Here is a 21,473-nt window from a genome sequence, read left to right as displayed (position 1 = left end):
CTATAAGTCACAATAGACTCTTTAACGAGTGTTGCTACCAACAGTTGGCGCTATAGAGTTCAAGTCCTCTTTCTCTCTCTGAAGAGGCATTTTGCATTGTAATGTCTAGACATCCACATAAATAATTAGCAAGAAGTCCTGGGAAAAACACTGGCCCTTGTTCACTACCACTTGGGGACGTTCATATGGATTACAAAGTGGATGCAACGTATTGTTGACTAAATAAGTACTTTATTTTTGCTCAGAAGTATAAAAAACAACAAATGGGCATAAAAATAGAGGTATGAATTCAATGCAACGCGTTTCAGCTGCACATCTCCTTTCATGCTGACTTCTTTTTTGTTCTGTGATTCTGTAGTTGTCTCTTTTGCTGAAAAATATAAATTTCTGTCCGCGTGATTAAAGTCATTTTCAGCCCTTTAACACCTTGTAATAAGTAGGACAGTCCTAATCAGTGACTAGAAACTGTCTATGTTTGCATATTCATACAGGGAAGGCTTTCTGCTACTCGTATCCTGCGCGCCGGACAACTGAGCCAAGAATAAGCAGGGATTTCAGAATTTCAATTAGTGACTCACAAGTAATACTGAATTTTTTACCACAACACTATGAATCAATCTATTTGGATTCTCTTGCTCTATGCCTTGGTGCCAAAATATGGAAATAGCATTTTCATGGTGACAGGTTCCCTTTATGGCCATCATGCTTTAAGGCCTGTTAGCTTCTTTACATGTGGCTCTTTAGAGTGCTGATTGAACACCATAGTTACGGTATATATGATTTATTAATATTCATTGTACTTATCTTTTTTATATTTAGAATTAAAACCAAAGAAGCAAATGACTTCCATAATAAACTTCAAAGAATGGAATTTGATAAAGAAGCAATAATACTAAAGTAAGTGTTGAACTTTGCGTGCATTTAATCTTAGAAATAAGCCTAATTATGTACCAACTCAGCATGAAAGGTCATTGACACAAATAATCAGCTGAAGATAACACATATGGCCATATTTTTTTCCTTTTTTAAAACAAATGACCCTGCATAACTAGTTGCTTAAAATTTGAAGAGGTTGGATACATTTCCAGTCCCTTTACTGAGGTATGTGCGTTACTAACTTGCAATCTCTTGTGAAGAGTTGTGTCAATGTCCTTATTAGAACACTTAATTTCATATGCTTAAATATGATGTAGAAAGGAAGTTAAATGTTTATTCGCTACTCCAACATCCCCTTATGAATCCATATGTCCCCCCCCCCCCAGTAAAATAATGACATTTATATCCACCTCCGGTGCCTGCGCCGTTCCATTGGTGTCGGCACTGACGCTCCCGGGAATCGCATTACATGACTGCAGGGGGAGAGTATTAATGTTTTCAAATGAGGAAGCAACATACAAGGGACTTGATACGATTAAGATTGTTTAAGTCGAAACGCGTCAACACCAGAACACTGTCCTGTGTGTGACCTAATTTTAATGAAAATGTAATCAAGCTGCCAAGATTTTACCGGCTTTTTTGTTATATTGGATTTATTTGCCCAGACCAAGGGGCTTGCTGGATCTCAGAAACCTATGCGATGGTGGAAGCCTACAATGGTGTGCTCATCTAGTTTCCTGCTATAGTAAATATTACTTTAGTTGGGGATGTTATAGAAATGCATAGTTTTGAATGGAAGCAATGCCCAATGCAGGTGAATTTCACTACTCTTAACATTTTAAGTCCTCCCCCTCAAAAGAAAAAAAAATATATTTTTTTAAATCTCATCCTCGTGGTAAAGAAGGTAATATGTGATCTGTAAGTGTCACAGGTTTACTGCGACATATCGGGTCCAGAAGACCGCAGTGTCTGATTTCCCCTACTTCTACACTGATTAGAAGCACGTCTCTGACGTCTTCCTGCTCGGATGATCTCAGCAGTATTGGCCACTCCTCTCTCCTTTATATACTCGCCTTTGGTAATCTGGTTTGCCAGTGTTAGGGTACGCTCACATCTGCGTGTAAAAAGTAGCTGAGATTCTCAGACAGAAAAGTTGGAGAGAGTCAGGTGAGTGTTATGTGCTTTTTTCCTCACAAAGTCTCACCTAGCATCTGCATGCCATGCGAGTGTTATGCGAGTGTGTGTTTACATACAGTAGTTTTCTCTCATTTCAAGCTAGTTTTTGAGCTAAAAATAATATTATATACAGATATAGATTGAAATATGTCAGTGAGATATATAATTAGTGCAGTACGTGTGTAGTTTACTGCACATGTATTTAGGTATTAATTTAAAAGTTTAAAAAAATGGCGTGGGGTCCCCCTCATTTTTAATCATCTGAGGGAAAGCCGACAGCTGGGGGCTAACGTTTATAGCCTTGGAAAGGGGGTAATACCCATGAAGCTTCACAGGATACTAATATCAGCTTACAGCTGTCTACTTAACCTTTGCTGGTTATTAAAATGTGGGACTCCAAAAACAAAATGACGTTGGTTAATTAATAACCAGCAAAGGCTAGGCAGACAGCTGCGGAATGATATTAATAGGCTGCGAAGGGTCCATGGATATTGGCCCCCTTCCTGACTAAAAACATCAGCTCTCAGCCACTCCATAAACGGCGCATTGGTAAGATGCACTAAATCTGGTGCTTAGTCTCACTCTTCCCACTTGCCCTGGTGCGATGACAAGTGGGGTAATAGGGTTGGGCTTGATATCAGCTTTGTATTGTTGGGTGACAACAAGCCCAAGGGTTAGTATTGGAGAGGCATCAATAAGACGCCCCCCTTGCTAACCCCCATATTCATATTGTAAAAAATACACAGCCAGAATAAAGTACTTTAATTGAAAGAAAGACACAGACTCCTTTATTTTAAATAAACACTCCCCACCCTCTTTTACCTATTTATTAATGTAAATAAAAAAATAATAAACCACAATATTCCTTTCCTGTCCGCTGAGAATCCAATTGTCCCACGAAGAAGTCAAACTCTGCTACATAAGGGTGGTTTGTTGAGCGGTTGCATGATGTGACTGCTCAGCAAGCCAGTCAGAACACACTGAGACAGGAGTGTGATTACACTCCTGCAGTGTGTAATGCTGACATGAAAAAGGTCACCAGAGTTCATAGCTGCTGAACCCCGGTCACCTTACTGATGTCTCCCCTCGTGCCATGATAAAGTTCTGTATTCTGACTGTTCACTCTGTGAATTTACTGTATGCAGTTGATAAAATGTCGGGTTTCCTATGAGATGAATGTATAAAAATTGCATGGCACACGCATGGTCCGTGTGCCGTGCTATTTTTTTCTCACACCCATTGAGTTTCATTAGTGAGTCTCGGCCCTTTTACGTGGCCATGCGCAGAATTCTGCAATTTTTTTTTCTCTCCCCCAATTCCAGGTGAGTAAAAACTCGCAGATGAGCACTACCTCATTGACTAACATTGTAGCGAATGCAATGCAAAATTTTCTCACATTACACTCGCCGAGTTTAAACGCTGATGTGATGTCACTCTTAGTCTTTTACTGCCTGGTGTGGAGTGGAGTTGTTGGTGGAAGGGTTTGGAGTGTTGATTTGTGACTGTTGCTTAGTGTTTTGACTGTGTGCAAATCCTCATTCTCTCCTATTTGGTTTTCCTTCCTTTTCTCCCCCGTGTTCCTCTCTGTTGTCTGTGTGTTCATGTTTGTATTATAGGTATTTTCATTTATCCCTGTACGTCCTCCATTGTTAGTCTGGTTTCTGTATATACATACACTATTACTTGTCACTTTCCTGGGTGGTGAAGGGGACAGATATAGGGCTTATTCAGGAGTTCAGCTAGGTACGTGACCACAGTGTTTTCACCATCAGAAGTAATCCTTGGAGCAGGGATTGCTACTGTGCCCCTAACGTTGAGAACAGGGAAGTAACCCCTGGCTCCCGGTAATCTGACAACAGAGTTTTGACACTAGGCTCATGTGAGCCACTCAAATAAGATAAAGAAATAGTTGTCAAAGCCCACTAAAATGACAGGAGTATTGGAGTATTTGTTTAAAACACTTGCCACGTCTCCCAAAATATCCATGAGACTTTCGGCAAAAGAGGAAGAGTTGGCAAATCACCCAGAAACCTCTGAGGCCTCCTACAATCCTCCAGTACTTTTGGTAGATTTTTCATGTGGGACATTGTTGTTTCGTCCCTGCATTGTAAAGTTCATGTAGTGGGCATAAAAGATCCATGGAGGGGCATGACATAGAAAATTATGCGTGTGCATGTGCGGTACATATTTTGAGCACCAGCAGACAAATTGAGTGCCATCTTTAAAAGTGGAATTGACTTTGTGGTACTTACTACTATATGCTGTAAGTATTAGAGGTTATCCACCTACACTTGTTATTACAGCTTTTCTCACAAACTGCATGAAGCTTGTAGAGGAGTCTGTGACCAGGCCTTTCCATTAGTCTCCTCCTATTTAAAAATGGCTTTCACTTGCACAGTGCTTTTCAATCAGAGTATACGGATGGTCATGTTTGGTCATGTGCTCCTTCATCAGCAGCCATTTTGAGAACAGGAGCGCTGTGCAGTCTGTGAAAATGTCTGCACTAACAAGCCAGCAACAATTCACAAAGAAAAAGAACTTTAAAATCAGTCTTTCTGTCACTATCTTATGCTGCCCTCAGACAGGACGGCATGACGGACATGACAACTGCCCTTTAACTGGTCAGAAATGTTGTGACAGCACAGACCAGATTTTTCTAATGAATATTAGATAGAACATGAAAGTTAGCTTCTTATCTCACAGTTTTGATTCTCATCACATCACTGCCATATAAATTTATCTCATCTGAACAAGATGGCTCGTGACAATCGGTGACATTCATTTATGCCATTCCTTTCATTTTGTATCCATTATTCTTTAATCTTTTAGACTTACAAAGGATCTAAAGGAGAACAACGAGGCAGTGACAGATTCTCAACAGAAGTGCAAGCAGTTACAGGAGGAGATCACAGAAATAAGAAGGACGGAAGAAACTTTCAGAAAGAGAACGTACCATTTGGAAAATGAACTGGAAGCAACGAAAGAAGTTTTAAAGCAATCAGAAGAAGACATAGCTCATATGAAGCATGAAAGGTGCTGACTTGATATATAATCAAACCCCTCATAAAAGATTATACCCCTAATGACTGTCACCCCCACAAATGTCACAAGACCTTTTTTTGTCATTGCATCCCCTTAAAGGGAATCTGTCACCCCATTTTAGCCCTATAAGCTGTGGCCAGCGCCATCAGGGGCTTATCTACAGCATTCTGTAATGCTCTAGATAAGCCCCCGATGAAACCTGAAAGATAAGAAAAATACGTTAGATTATACTCACCATGGGGGGCGGTGGGTGTCGCAGTCCGGTCCGGCACCTCCCATCTTCATACGATGATGTCCTCCTCCTTGCTTCTCCCTCGGCTCCTGAGCAGGCGTACTTTATCTGCCCTGTTGAGGACAGAGTAAAGTACTGCAGTGCGCTGGCGCCGGGAAAGGTCATAGAGGTCCGGCGCCTGCACACTGCAGTACTGTGCTCTGACCTCAACAGGGTCAGTATGCCTGCACAAGAGCTGAGGGAGAAGCAAGGAGGAGGACATCATCGTATGAAGATGGGAGGCGCCGGACGGTGACACCCATCGGACCGAACGCCGGGGTGAGTATAATCTAACTCTTTTTTCTTATCTTTCAGGTTACATCGGGGGCTTATCTACATTATTACAGAATGCTGTAGATAAGCCCCTGATGGCGGTTCTGGCAGCTGATAGGGCTAAAAATGCGGTGACAGATTCCCTTTAAATATAATGTCCACCCAAATGGTAAAAGCTGCAATATGATGTAATGACATTACTGTGTTGTTGCATATAGTCGATCCAAAGAACTAGGTGATAATTTAGTTGTCACCTTCAAATTGACTTCTCAGCAATTATTAGGCCACGTGCATACGTTGAGTATTTGGTGAGTTTATTACCTCCGATATTTGTAAGCCAAAACCAGGAGTGTCCTACATCAGATATGTTTTTTTTTATTTTTCTCCCATAGTAATTGTTTATCAAGGATTCATTTTCAGAGAGTGTTTTACATTATTTTAAATGGTTCCTCTACCTTTTCAAAATATGGTACCATCTCAAACAAATATAATATATTCATGGAAAATAGTGACCCCATGGAGAATTAGATCAGCCACACCCCCATCAATGAAGGTAATGGAGAAGGGGTGGTGAGCTTTGTGAATGCGCTATCAATGTTTATTATTGGTAATTACTGGAGCTAGGGAAATGCCAACCCATTTTTAGGAGCTGTAAGCTTAAATGACAGACGCCTCTATACACAGCTGGTAACACAGGATCCACCAATGAAAATTGTCCAGTGCTTCAAAACAAGAAAATCAAAATTTTGCAATGATAACGATGTGAAAAAAAAGCATTTTAGAAAATGTAAAAATAATATATATGTTTAACACAAAATCATGATTTATACAATAGGTTATTTTCTGATCATAGCTTCCCTTAAAGTCGTGTATCCCTAGCAATAGCAATCAGAAAGTCTGACTTGATTTGTCTGACCAGTATACAGTTCGAGTCAAGTAAATCAACATCATGGGGCCCCATAGCAGAAGTACTAATTTTCCCAAAGAACACTGCCATGAATAAAAAATGGTATCTAAACATTCTGCAAGAGCAACATCTCCCAACCATTCAGAAATAATTTAGTGATGTACAATGCGTTTTCCTGCATGATGGAGACCATGTAACAAGGCAAAAGCTATAACTAAGTGGCACATTGATCGTTGAGATTTTGTATCTACAGGGTGGGCCATTTATATGGATATACAGTGGGGCAAAAAAGTATTTAGTCAGTCAGCAATAGTGCAAGTTCCACCACTTAAAAAGATGAGAGGCGTCTGTAATTTACATCATAGGTAGACCTTAACTATGGGAGACAAACTGAGAAAAAAAAATCCAGAATATCACATTGTCTGTTTTTTTTTCATTTTATTTGCATATTATGGTGGAAAATAAGTATTTGGTCAGAAACAAAATTTCATCTCAATACTTTGTGATATATCCTTTGTTGGCAATGACAGAGGTCAAACGTTTTCTGTAAGTCTTCACAAGGTTGCCACACACTGTTGTTGGTATGTTGGCCCATTCCTCCATGCAGATCTCCTCTAGAGCAGTGATGTTTTTGGCTTTTCGCTTGGCAACACGGACTTTCAACTCCCTCCAAAGGTTTTCTATAGGGTTGAGATCTGGAGACTGGCTAGGCCACTCCAGGACCTTGAAATGCTTCTTACGAAGCCACTCCTTTGTTGCCCTGGCGGTGTGCTTTGGATCATTGTCATGTTGAAAGATCCAGCCACGTTTCATCTTCAATGCCCTTGCTGATGAAAGGAGGTTTGCACTCAAAATCTCACGATACATGGCCCCATTCATTCTTTCATGTACCCGGATCAGTCGTCCTGGCCCCTTTGCAGAGAAACAGCCCCAAAGCATGATGTTTCCACCACCATGCTTTACAGTAGGTATGGTGTTTGATGGATGCAACTCAGTATTCTTTTTCCTCCAAACACGACAAGTTGTGTTTCTACCAAACAGTTCCAGTTTGGTTTCATCAGACCATAGAACATTCTCCCAAAACTCCTCTGGATCATCCAAATGCTCTCTAGCAAACTTCAGACGGGCCCGGACATGTACAGGCTTAAGCAGTGGGACACGTCTGGCACTGCAGGATCTGAGTCCATGGTGGCGTAGTGTGTTACTTATGGTAGGCCTTGTTACATTGGTCCCAGCTCTCTGCAGTTCATTCACTAGGTCCCCCCGCGTGGTTCTGGGATTTTTGCTCACCGTTCTTGTGATCATTCTGACCCCACGGGGTGGGATTTTGCATGGAGCACCAGATCGAGGGAGATTATCAGTGGTCTTGTATGTCTTCCATTTTCTAATTATTGCTCCCACAGTTGATTTCTTCACTCCAAGCTGGTTGGCTATTGCAGATTCAGTCTTCCCAGCCTGGTGCAGGGCTACAATTTTGTTTCTGGTGTCCTTTGACAGCTCTTTGGTCTTCACCATAGTGGAGTTTGGAGTCAGACTGTTTGAGGGTGTGCACAGGTGTCTTTTTATACTGATAACAAGTTTAAACAGGTGCCATTACTACAGGTAATGAGTGGAGGAAAGAGGAGACTCTTAAAGAAGAAGTTACAGGTCTGTGAGAGCCAGAAATCTTGATTGCTTGTTTCTGACCAAATACTTATTTTCCACCATAATATGCAAATAAAATGAAAAAAAAACAGACAATGTGATTTTCTCGATTTTTTTTTTTCTCAGTTTGTCTCCCATAGTTGAGGTCTACCTATGATGTAAATTACAGACGCCTCTCATCTTTTTAAGTGGTGGAACTTGCACTATTGCTGACTGACTAAATACTTTTTTGCCCCACTGTATCTGGGTGGACCATTTATAAAGTTGGATCCAAAATGGCCGACTTCAAAATGGCCGCCATGGTCACCACCCATCTTGAAAAATTTTCCCCCTCCCATATACTAATGTGCCACAAACAGGAAGTTGATATCACCAACCATTCCCATTTTACTTAGGTGTATCCATAAAAATGGCCCACCCTGTATAGCCAGGAAACTCACCAGAACTCAATACCATTGAGAACTTGTTATCAATTCACAAAAAGTAGAGCAAACAAAAAAACAGAAATTGTGATACACCAAGCACTGATTACACAACATCAGTGCTTGGGGATTGGGCCCAGACTCCAATCTAAAAACATGAAACATCAAACTTGGTGAAAACTAAAATTTGTGTCGGTCTCAAAACTTTTGGCCTTAACTGTACTTGAAAATGTCTGAAAAACTTTTTACTTTAGAAATGTAGTAATATTTCAGAAAACACAGTCCAGAAATAAAAGAACTAGTTGGAGAGTTAGGAAGTGTTTCGTTACCATTAGGCTTTATGTGTACATGAATACACTGTTCAAAATAATGTAATGGCTCCCACTATAATAAGGTCATCTCCACAGTGTGGTTGTCCGGAAACCTTTTCCTTTGACATAAGGCAGTCACAAATAATGTTTTCTAGGCTTATTCTTGTACAGTAAATCTCTTTTAAAACTTAGTTGCATTAGTTGCAGTGCACCACATAATATGTTGCTTTTACTTTCAGAGAAGCTCAAATTGTTTCCTATCAGAACAGAATTGATCAGCTCCAGGAAGCTCTCAAAGAACGGTTTCTGAGCGAAGACAGCTGGGAATTGAAGGTATGAGCCCCTTTTACAGGTGTATGAGCGTTGTGACACTGCAGAACAGAGCACTTAGTCGTCAGATCCCAACCTGCCCAACTTAGCCGCTATGGCATCACCACCATCCCTTCTCTGATAGACAAACACAGTTTAGCATTTACATGGCAAGAGAGCGGAACAGTTCAAATTTACTATAAAGAGGTCGTTGTAAAGTTCATATTTCCATAATGCAAGTGATTACTAGTACAACCACTGTGAAAGGTTATAGTTCTATGAATTTAATAACATTACGTTTTTGAGTCAAGCAGTTTTTTCTTATGAGCCTCTTCTCTTTAGGTCTGGCTTCAGATCGAGCTGGAGCTTCACGAGTCCTAATAAGTCTGCACAGAATATATGGCATACAAAGTCATATTGGTTTGCCTAGACTCCCATGGTTCACTTACTGGACCTTTATAGGTATCTGTTTTATATGTTATAAGGATGTGTGGAAGATTAGCTCTTCAGCAGAAGGCAAAAAGGCATCAATGCAGTCAGATCCAGTGACGCAGAAGTCATGATCAAATATGGCATCTCCTGTACTTTATTTTTGGTGTGGTGCAAAACAAATGCAAAATATTTTCACCTAGACACAAATTAACCCTTGCATGTTTTAGCACTAACAAGACATGAGCTTCCCTGACTATACGGGTGGCCCAATACCAACCACCAGAGCAGAAGCAAACAGGTTGTGTGTTACCTTACTCCAATGGCAGAGCAGTCATTGGTTTCAGTTTGTCTTGGATTGTCACCTTTTACCTCTTCAGAGAGCGTTCCTTTAACTAACTTGCACACAGCAATTTTATTATTATTATTTATTTATATAGCACCATTGATTCCATGGGAAGGGGTTACATCAAAAATACAAATGTCACTTACAGTTGACAAACTAACAATGGTAGACTGGTACAGAGGGAAGAGGACACTGCCCTTGTGGGCTTACATTCTACAGGACGTTTGGGAAGGAGACAGTAGGTCAGGGGTTGCAGCAGCTCCGGTGGTGTTGAGGTGGCAGCGTGGATATTGCAGGTTGTAGGATTTCTTGAAGAGATGGGTTTTCAGGTTCCGTCTGAAATGTGGTGGATAATCAGATATGTTGGGGCACAGATCAGTGGATTGATCAATGGATCAGCCCTGATCCTAGACTGACTCAGGGCAACAGAGGAAGATAGGACTGGCCCTCCACCAAATCTGCCTATCATTGCATAAAAATACAGGCCTGAAGACAGTCATTGCCTAAACCCTTAGCACTGTATTAAGGATAATTAGGTTGCCTGGATTCCGTGTACCTCATCCACCTGTTCCTGGATGATATATACGGTACTACCTGGAGCCTTGTATGCATATGAGAACAATCATGGGGAATTATAGCAATTCAGAGGCACTTGTTTTACCACTATCTCACAAGGAATAATCACTGCGCTTGATTAATGACAAAAAGGGAGGATGTACATACAGTATGTTTCCAGATTCAATAAAAAAGTTGTTAGTTTAGGTTTTCAAACGACACACTGATAGCTTTTCCAGTAATCTGCGTTAGATAATTTTTAGATAATTAACATAGAATATCCACAACACCCAAATTCCAAGCTTACGAAAGGGTTCTTCTTAGAACACTGATCACCTGTACTGTGTATAGAACACCAGTTAACGGGAACCTGTTATATAAAATAATGCGATTAACTTGCAGATATGGGGTTAATCTACAGGTTAATAGTGTTCTGACACCGTGCAGTGCCGACACTTAGAGCCCGTTGCCGGGAGGAAATTATATTTATTCTTCCCGGCAGTCTTAGACTTCCAGTTGTAGGGATGGCGCTAGCACGGATTCAGTCACCACTGAGGGTATAGAAAGTGGCAGCTGTAACCATATCCCCAGCACTGACTGACAGCCAGCCAGCCCTAATGATGAGCGAGCTGTCAGTCAGTGTTGGGGGCGCCGCTCTGTGACTGAATCTGTTCCTGTGCTACCTCTATGACTGTAAGCTGAACACTGTCGGGAGGAGTAAAGCTCATTTCCTCCCGGTAGGGGGCTCTCAGTGCAGGCACCGGGCAGGTTCAGAATGCTTTAACCTGCAGATTAACCCCATATTTGAGGGTTAATAGTGTTTTTTCACATGACAGGCTCCCTTGAAATATCCCACAAGCCAAGGTACTAAATCACCATATCTTAACTTAAACCATTAAAATCCTCAAAGTTGGGGAGTGGATTCAGCCTTCATTATCATGTACTAGACAGTCTAAATATATTGATGCCATTATTTGTATGTTAAAAAATGGCTCAGTAGTCACAGGTTGATAGAGAATTAGACATCCTGGCCAATGCATTATCCTACAATTAGATCACTCCTGATCGGAAAGTACAGAAGTCAATAGATATATTTGGTAAATGTTATTCATGCAGTTCCCTGAAATACAGCCAGCCAGGTTCACACCTAAGTTCCACCGCACTGGTAGAAGCCGGATTAACCATAGCCTGGTCTGCAATTGCTCTAATATCTGTGGGTAATCTGCTTAAACCTGCATTTCCTTCCCCTCTGATATACTCGCTCTATGTAGCTGCACCTGGTGCACTTATTGTTTGCATATGGGAAGATTTCATGTTGGAGCACAAATCCAGGCCAAAGAATTAGTGATGTCCTTCAGTGTTCATTCCTGTGACTAATTCCAGGCACAATTGTTTGCAGTCACCTGCCCTAGAGGACAATGACTGATAAGTCTCTTATCGGAAATCACACAAGCACTCCTGTCCTATGCTCACTGCCAGATGACAATTTTTATTGCTAATTACATTGGAGATTTAAGAAAAATATTTTGTTTCTAGAGAGCAGAGAAACATGCAGAGATTGTTAAGGGTCTTCAGTCCTAAAATAGCTGTTCTGTAAGAATGAGAGATGATCATAGGTTGCAGATACAGGTGAATCATGGCTCGTCAATGATACATACATCCTATTAAAATAAAATCAATTCCACTGACTGCCACAGCACCGCCTGATGCACATAGCCATGCGGAGACTTCTATGGACTATATTGGATCATATGCTTCCTATTTCATAGATAGGCTGGTTTTACACTTGCCATGTTTTTTGCGGCCCGTTTTTACTGCCGTATTGCCGTGATTTTTGCAGTCTCCCGCAAAAACGGGCCGCAAAAAACCTTCTTCGATCACTGTTTTTCCTTGTTATAACAAATAGCAGGGGAAAAAAAATACGGTGTACCGCAAACATTGTTTTTGCGGTACCATTGAAATGCATTGCGGCCGTGTCCGTAAGCCGTGAAAAACATTGAGCAAGCTCGATATATTTTCACGGCCGCAAATACGACCCTCACGGCCATACGGAGCACGGCCCTCCTACTAATTTTTGCGAGCTGATTTTGCCTCCCCATAGAAATCTATTGGGACCGCAAAAACGGGCAGCAAAAATATGGCAAGTGTAAAACCAGTCTTAGACAGACAGATTTATTCTGTTGAATTCTATACAAATTTGGCTTTAAAAAGTAGCCTGCTTCTTCGGATACAGTATGGAAGAAGATATCCTCTCGTAGAAGCATCATTCCATGCACAAGAATAAATAGGTAGAAGACATAATAATGTGGAGGCCGGATAATCAGTGATTAAACGGCCATGAAAAAATGATCAATAATATATATTGTATATCATGATCCACATATTAAGACTAACCAATATAAGGAATACTGCACATTTAATAGAAACTACCCAAAAAGGAAAAAGCAGTCAAACTTCCATAAAATACTAATTTTATTAGATTTTATTTAAAAAAATTATTATAAGGACATACAGTGCATGGTTGGGGAGAGACAGAAAATATGACAACATCATGGTCAAAAGGACCAGCCAAACTGCGAGCATGGCACCAGGAAATAGAATGTGTAGGATGTAAGCAAATTGCCGATAATCAGTCAGGGAAAGAGTGGCAACCATTATTATGGCAAGGAGTGTACAAAGACATCACCATGTAGCCAAAGGCTACTGCCCTTTCAAATAAAAGAATTCCCTGCCCGTAGAGTGCACACAACATACATAACCGATGCTATGTAAAGCATCAGAGATAGAAGCAAATAGCTATATTCCTATACCTGGAAGCAGTGGTGGCAGTGAGGTCGATCCAGTCCCCGACGCGCGTTTCGGAGCCAGAGGACTCCTTCCTTTTCTGTGAAAGAAACATGCGGTCAAAGGAGCTCTCCATGCAGGTGAAACAAGCCATCGTTAAGCTGCAAAAACAGAAAAAACCCATCCGAGAAATTGCTACAACATTAGGAGTGGCAAAATCTACAGTTTGGTACAGCCTGAGAAAGAAAGAAAGCACTGGTGAACTCATCAATGCAAAAAGACCTGGGCGCCCACAGAAGACAACAGTGGTAGATGATCGCAGAATAATCTCCATGGGGAAGAGAAACCCCTTCACAACAGCCAACCAAGTGAACAACACTCTCCAAGGAGGTAGGCGTATCAATATCCAAATATACCATAAAGAGAAGACTGCATGAAAGTAAAATCACTGCACGGTGCAAGCCACTCATAAGCATCAAGAATCAAAAGGCTAGACTGAACTTTGCTAAAAAACATCTAAAAAAAGCCAACACAGTTCTGGAAGAACATTCTTTGGACAGATAAAACCAAGATCAACCTCTACCAGAATGATGGAAAGAGAAAAGTATGGCGAAGGTGTGGAACAGCTCATGATCCAAAGCATACCACATCATCTGTAAAACACGGCGGAGGCAGTGTGATGGCTTGGACATGCATGGCTGCCAGTGGCACTGGGTCACTAGTGTTTATTGATGATGTGACACAGGACACAAGCAGCCTAATGAATTCTGAGGTATTCAGAGCCATACTGTGTGCTCAGATCCAGCCAAATGCAGCCAAACTGATTGGTCGTTGTTTCATACTACAGATGGACAATGACCCAAAACATAAAGCCAATGCAGCCCAGGAGTTTATTAAAGCAAAGAAGTGGAATATTCTTGAATGGCCAAGTCAGTCACCTGATCTCAACCCAATTGAGCATGCATTTCACTTGTTAAAGACTAAACTTCAGACAGAAAGGCCCACAAACAAACAGCAACTGAAAACCACTGCAGTGAAGGCCTGGCAGAGCATCAAAGAGGAGGAAACACAGCGTCTGGTGATGTCCATGTGTTCAAGACTTCAGACAGTCATTGCCAACAAAGGGTTTTCAACCAAGTACTAGAAATGAACATTTTATTTACAATTATTTAATCTGTCCAATTAGTTTTGGTCCCTTTAAAAACAGGATGGCACATGTTAAGGAACTGAGCTGGGTGGATCAGGGAAATGCTGTAGATATAGTATAACTTGACTTCAGCAAAGCATTTGACAAAGTATCTCACACAATCCTTTTTGAAAAAATGACTAAGTATGGAATGGACAAGGCAACTGTTAGGTGGATTCCATAACTGGCTTAGTGATCGGACCCAAAGAGTGGTCGTAAATGTTTGCACATCCAGTTGGAAGAATGTCTCAAGTGGGGTACCACAGGGCTCTGTCCTGGGCCCTGTATTGTTCAACATCTTTATCAACAATTTAGATGAAGGAATTGAGGGTAAACTGATTAAATTTGCTGATGACACAAAGCTAGGAGGGATAGCTAATACTAGAGAAGAGAGAGAGAAGATTCAAAAAGATATAAATAAACTGGAGCAGTTTGCAGCAATTAACAGAATGGTTTTTAACAGGGAAAAATGCAAAGTACTACATCTGGGCAATAAAAATGAAAAAAGCATATACAGAATGGGAGGAATAGGGCTAAGCAACAGTACATGTGAAAAAGACTTGGGTATACTAATAGATCACAGACTGAATATGAGTCAACAGTGTGATGCAGCAGCAAAAAAGGCAAATGCAATTCTAGGATGTATTAACAGAAGCATACAGTCTAGATCACGTGAAGTCATTATTGCCCTCTACTCCTCTTTGGTCAGACCTCATCTGGAATACTGTGTCCAGTTTTGGGCGCCACATTTTAAAAAAGACATCAACAAACTGGAGCAAGTTCAGAAAGGAGTGACCAGAATGGTGACCGGTCTGCAAACCCTGTCTTATGAGGAAAGGTTGCAGTATTTGGGAATGTTTAGCTTGCAAAAGAGAAGACTGAGAGGAGACTTAATAACTGTCTACAAATATCTCAAGGGCTGTCACATTGCAGAAGGATCTTCTTTATTCTCATTTGCACAAGGAAAGACTAGAAGCAATGGGATGAAACTGAATGGGAGGAGACACAGATTAGATATTAGAAAAAACTTTTTGACAGAGTGATCAATGAGTGGAACAGGCTGCCACGAGAAGTGGTGAGTTCTCCTTCAATAGAAGTCTTCAAACAGAGGCTGGACAGACATCTGTCTGGGATGATTTAGCAAATCCTGCTTTGAGCAGGGGGTTGGTCCAGATGGCCCAAATGTCCCTTCCAACTCTACGATTCTATGATTTTATGAAACTCCTAAACCCTTTATCCAATTTTAATGTGGATACCCTCAAATGAAAGCTGAAAGTCTGAACTTCAACTGCATCTGAATTGTTTTGTTTAAAATTCATTGTGGTAATGTCTAGAACCGAAATTAGAAAAATGTTGTCTCTGTCCAAATATATATAGACCTAACTGTATGACATATCGTTGAAATCAATGTTTTAACCTCTACGTCATGCTGTCCTCAGATGACTTAGCAAAAACCAGCTGATTCCACTTAAAGAGAATATGTCAGGAGGTTTTTGCTATCCCATCTGAAAGCAGCATAATGTAGGGGCACAGAAACTGATTGTCATTTACTGGGCTGCTTGCTGTCGTTTGGATAAAATCACTGTTTTATCTGCTGCAGATCTAGCATTTATCTGAATGTAGAGCTCTGTATAACTCCACCTCCACCCCTGATTGGCAGCTTTCTGATCATGTACAATGTACACAGTAAACTGATAATCAGTGGGGACGGAATTATACAGAGCTCATGAATATGCTTAACTACCACGCAGCAGGTTTACTAGTCCTCTAGTAATAATCTCCTGCTGATAAAACTTTTATATCAAATTTACACTAATCAGCCCAGTAAGTGACAAATCACTGGAATCAGGAAACTATATTCCTAGAATTCAGTTACACCAGTGAGTTGTATTAGGAGAGTCCACTGTAGCCATTAGGGCTGTATCAGTCAACAAAGGGTGGACTGATTTCAGGGGTGAAAATTGAGAATGCGGGTCATTGCTATAATATGATAATTGAGCATGAAATTATTGTAAACCTGTATGTGGCCATTAGATGTGATATCAATCTGTGAAAAAAATGTATTAACTACAAAAAACTTGTTTATTATCTGACTACATGTTTTACTGGATTTTACTTTCCTTTCTCTTTAAAGATGCAGAATGAAATGGAAAATGAACAGCAAAAATATTTGCTAAAGCTTGAGGAAACTAAGAGACAACTACGTGAAGAAGCGAACATAGAATTGGAAATTGAGAGACAAAAACATGAGGAAATGTTAAATAATTTTCAAAGCAAGAGCGAGGCGCTAGAAGGAAAGGTTAGTGCTGCTGTGTATGTTGTTCAGCTGCTCGAAGCAACATCCACCAGTGTTTGATGCCTACAGCCAACGATGGCCTTAGCATTGCTCAGCTACAATGTCAAAGTTTCCATTCCTGAGATTCTAATATATATCATGCAGATTCTGCGTATACATCCGACATAAAGGGAACCTGTCAAGTTGTACATGCAGTCCAGTCTGACAACATGGCATAGAGAAGGACAAGCTGAGCAGAATGTTGTGTAGGTTTGTCGGAAATTATTCAGTGTTTTATTTATTGAAATGTTTTGGTATTTGTAAGTACAGTGTTGGCCATAAGTATTGACACCCCTGCAATTCTGTCAGATAATACTCGGTTTCTTCCTGAAAATGATTGCAAACACAAATTCTTTGGTATTATTATCTTCATTTAATTTGTCTTAAATGAAAAAACACAAAAAGAACTGTCCTAAAGCCAAATTGGATATAATTCCACACCAAACATAAAAAAGAGGGTGGACAAAAGTATTGGCACTGTTCGAAAAATCATGTGATGCTTCTCTAATTTGTGTAATTAACAGCACCTGTAACTTACCTGTGGCACCTAACAGGTGTTGGCAATAACTAAATCACACTTGCAGCCAGTTGACATGGATTAAAGTTGACTCAACCTCTGTCCTGTGTCCTTGTGTGTACCACATTGAGCATGGAGAAAAGAAAGAAGACCAAAGAACTGTCTGAGGACTTGAGAAACCAAATTGTGAGGAAGCATGAGCAATATCAAGGCTACAAGTCCATCTCCAAAGACCTGAATGTTCCTGTGTCTACCGTGCGCAGTGTCATCAAGAAGTTTAAAGCCCATGGCACTGTGGCTAACCTCCCTAGATGTGGACGGAAAAGAAAAATTGACAAGAGATTTCAACCCAAGATTGTGCGGATGTTGGATAAAGAACCTCGACTAACATCCAAACAAGTTCAAGCTGCCCTGCAGTCCGAGGGTACAACAGTGTCAACCCGTACTATCAGTCGGTGTCTGAATGAAAAGGGACTGTATGTAGGAGACCCAGGAAGACCCCACTTCTTACCCAGAGACATAAAAAAGCCAGGCTGGAGTTTGCCAAAACTTACCTGAAAAAGCCTAAAACATTTTGGAAGAATGCTCTCTGGTCAGATGAGACAAAAGTAGAGCTTTTTGGGCAAAGGCATCAACATAGAGTTTACAGGAGAAAAAAAGAGACATTCAAAGAAAAGAACATGGTCCCTACAGTCAAAACATGATGTTTTGGGGTTGCTTTGCTGCCTCTGCCACTGGACTGCTTGACCGTGTGCATGGCATTATGAAGTCAGAACACTACCAACAAATTTTGCAGCATAATGTAGGGCCCAGTGTGAGAAAGCTGGGTCTCCCTCAGAGGTCATGGGTCTTTCAGCAGGTCAATGACCCAAAACACACTTCAAAAAGCACTAGAAAATAGTTTGAGAGAAAGCACTGGAGACTTCTAAGGTGGCCAGCAATGAGTCCAGACCTGAATCCCATAGAACACCTGTGGAGAGATCTAAAAATGGCAGTTTGGAGAAGGCACCCTTCAAATAACAGGGACCTGGAGCAGTTTGCCAAAGAAGAATGGTCTAAAATTCCAGCAGAGCATTGTAAGAAACTCATTGATGGTTACCGGAAGCGGTTGGTCGCAGTTATTTTGGCTAAAGGTTGTGCAACCAAGTATTAGGCTGAGGGTGCCAATACTTTTGTCTGGCCCATTTTTGGAGTTTTGTGTGAAATGATCAATGTTTTGCTTTTTGCTTCATTCTCTTTTGTGTTTTTTCATTTAAAACAAATTAAATGAAGATAATAATACCAAAGAATTTGTGTTTGCAATCATTTTCAGGAAGAAACTGAGTATTATCTGACAGAATTGCAGGGGTGTCAATACTTTTGGCCAACACTGTATATAAGTCCAGTCTGAGGTCCTACTAGTGACTGATAGAAACCTTTGCATGTGCAGTCATAAAGGGAGGACTGTCAATCACTGACTAAGACTGCCTACTGGACATGCAGACATACATGGCATACAAACACCAGGAATTTCAAATAATAAAATATACACACATGGTCAACATTGTTGGTTTAATGCCAGAAATGTTTTATTATTACTTTTGTCAGATTCAAGTTATTTCTGTCACCATTGTGGGATTTTCGGTCATTAAACGAGGGGTACCAACAATTTTGGCCATGTGTGTATGTTTTCCTGAAACTTTTCCCACAAAAATTCATATCAATGTGATCAGCTCCTCCTGTTCTATAGAATCATAGAATGTTAGGGTATGTTTCCACGGTCAGTATTGGCAGCGCTTTGGACGCAGCTCCGTCCAAAGTGCTGCCGGCTTTTGTACACGCGGTGATTCCGCATGTGTTCCTTGAACCATGCGGAATCACCGCATCCTATACATAGACTATGCTATTTATCTTGCGGAGACTGATAATCTCCGCAAGAGAAATAGACATGCTGCGGTCTGGAAAGACACGCCGCGTGTCTGGTTACGCAGGGAAGCCGGAGGCGTCCCTGCACGCATAGTGGAGATGGGATTTCATAAAATCAACTCCACTACTGTAACATCTGGTCGCTGCGGATTTGACGCTGCGGCTGTACTCAGCGTCCAGTCCGCAGTATTTACTGACCGTGGAAACATACTCTTAAAGTTGGAAGGGACCTCCAGGGTCACTCACTAAACCATCTCAGACAGATGTCTGTCCAGCCTCTGTTTGAAGACTTCTGTTGAAGGATAACGCACCACCTTTTGTGGCAGCTTGTTCCACTCATTGATCACCCTCGCTGTCAAAAAATGTTTTCTATTATCTAATCTGTATCTTCTCCCTTTCAGTTTCTTTCCATTGCTTCTCGTGTTTCCTTGTGCAAATGAGAATATGGATGATCCCTCTACACTGTGACATCCCTTCAGATATTTGTAGACAACTAATAAGTCTCCTCTTAGCCTTCATTTTTGCAAGCTAAATATTCCCAGATTCTTTAAACACCCCTCGTAGGACATAGTTTGCAGTCCGTTCATCATCCTGGTTGCTCTTCTCTGAGCTTCTTCCAGTTTTTCAATGTCTTTTTTAAAGTGTGGTGTCCAGAACTGACCAAGAAGGAGTATAACTACTTCACGTGATCTAGACTCTATTCTTCTCTTAATACATCCCAGAACTGGGTTCGCCTTTTTTTTGCTGCTTCATCACATTGTTGACTCATGTCTTTTCATGTATTACTAAAACTCTTAGCTTTGCATCGTTTGCAAATTTGATTAGCTTATTTTCAGTTCCCTTTTCAAGATCTTTTATAAAAATGTTGAACACTGGGGGCAAGACAGAGCCTTGTGTACTCCACTTTAAACACTCTTCTAATTTGATGTTCAACCATTTATTACCACTCTTTGAGTACGATCACTGAGCCAGTTATGAATCCACCTAACCGTAGCCTTGTCTATCCCATACTTGGTAATTTTTTCAAGAAGGATAGTATGATATAATGAACTTTATGAAATGCTTTGCTGAAATCAAGATATACTGTTTTTACTGCATTTCCCTGATCCACCCAGTCAGTAATTCCATCATAGAAGAAAATTAGATTAGTCTGGCAAGACTTGTTTGCTACAAACCCATGCTGGCTCTGGCTAATTTCTGTATTCTTATTCAAATTCTTATTCTGTATTACTGTATTCTTATTCAAATACTTACATACATTCTGTTTAATAATTTGTTAAAACATTTCTCTTGGTATAGAAGTAAAGGGGGTTTTACACATAGTGATATCGCTAGTAATATCGCTAAAGCATCACCGATTTGGTGATGCAGCAGCGATATAACTAGCGACATCGCTATGTGTGATACTTACCTCCGACTGGCTCCCCCGCTGTCTGTCGCTGATCGCGCAGCTCCATTTCTCGTCGGGCGCTTCCTGCTGGGCTTCCTGCTGGAGTCAACGAGCGACGCGTGGACGCGGACGGGAGGACGCCTGGATCGCTGCATGTGAAAGGTAAGTAACGACCGCTGTATCGCTGCTGCATCGCTATGAGATCTGCCTGTGTGGCAACTCACTAGCGACCATTTAGCGATGCACCAGCGATCCTGACCGGGTCGTATCGTGATCGGGATCGCTGGTGCATCGCTAAATTTAAAGGGGCCTTAAGGCTCGCTGGCCTGTAATTGCCTGGCTCCATTCTCTTACCTGTTTTGAAGATAGGGATAACATTTGCCCTTTTCCAATCTTCTGGGATTTCTCCTGATTCTGGCTAGTGGATCTGCAGTTTCCTCTGCTAATTCCTTCACTACCCTACGATGTAAATCATCTTGATCTGCAGGTTAAAATTAATGTAAAATACATAAGTGTTGCCTCACCATCTCTTTGTTTATAGACAGTGTGGATTGTTTTATTCCTTCAATATCACAGTGAAGACCTGTATTTTTAGAGAAAACAAATGCAAAATAGGAAAATAAAAGTTCAGCGTTCTAAACATCATTTTTGACCACTTCACCCTTTTCATCTTGTGTATATGTGTGTGTGTGTATGTATGTATTGTATGTGTGTGTATCTATATGTGTGTGTTTATTTATGTGTGTGTGAACATATTTGTTTTTGGTTCATGTTTGATACTGTAATTGTAAAGAA

At 40.9% G+C, this 21,473-nt stretch overlaps 1 protein-coding gene across 2 annotated transcripts in view; it reads left to right on the top strand.

The window, feature by feature from the left end:
* The window catches only part of LEKR1 (leucine, glutamate and lysine rich 1), a 268,864-nt gene that overhangs the window by 226,370 nt on the left and 21,021 nt on the right, over nucleotides 1-21,473 (top strand). For both annotated transcript variants that reach the window (XM_073579001.1, XM_073579000.1), the window contains exons 8-11: nucleotides 820-897; nucleotides 4,882-5,085; nucleotides 9,162-9,255; nucleotides 16,666-16,830. In XM_073579001.1, coding sequence (XP_073435102.1) covers nucleotides 820-897; nucleotides 4,882-5,085; nucleotides 9,162-9,255; nucleotides 16,666-16,830 — 541 coding nt within the window. The remainder of the gene's footprint in view (nucleotides 1-819; nucleotides 898-4,881; nucleotides 5,086-9,161; nucleotides 9,256-16,665; nucleotides 16,831-21,473) is intronic.

This window comes from Dendrobates tinctorius, unplaced genomic scaffold (assembly GCF_039654945.1).
Source record: "Dendrobates tinctorius isolate UK_male_01 unplaced genomic scaffold, ASM3965494v1 ptg000060l, whole genome shotgun sequence".
Classification (NCBI taxonomy): Eukaryota; Metazoa; Chordata; class Amphibia; order Anura; family Dendrobatidae; genus Dendrobates; species Dendrobates tinctorius.
The sequence above is the reverse complement of the archived record's forward strand: the minus strand, read 5'-3'. Positions and strand labels throughout refer to the sequence as shown.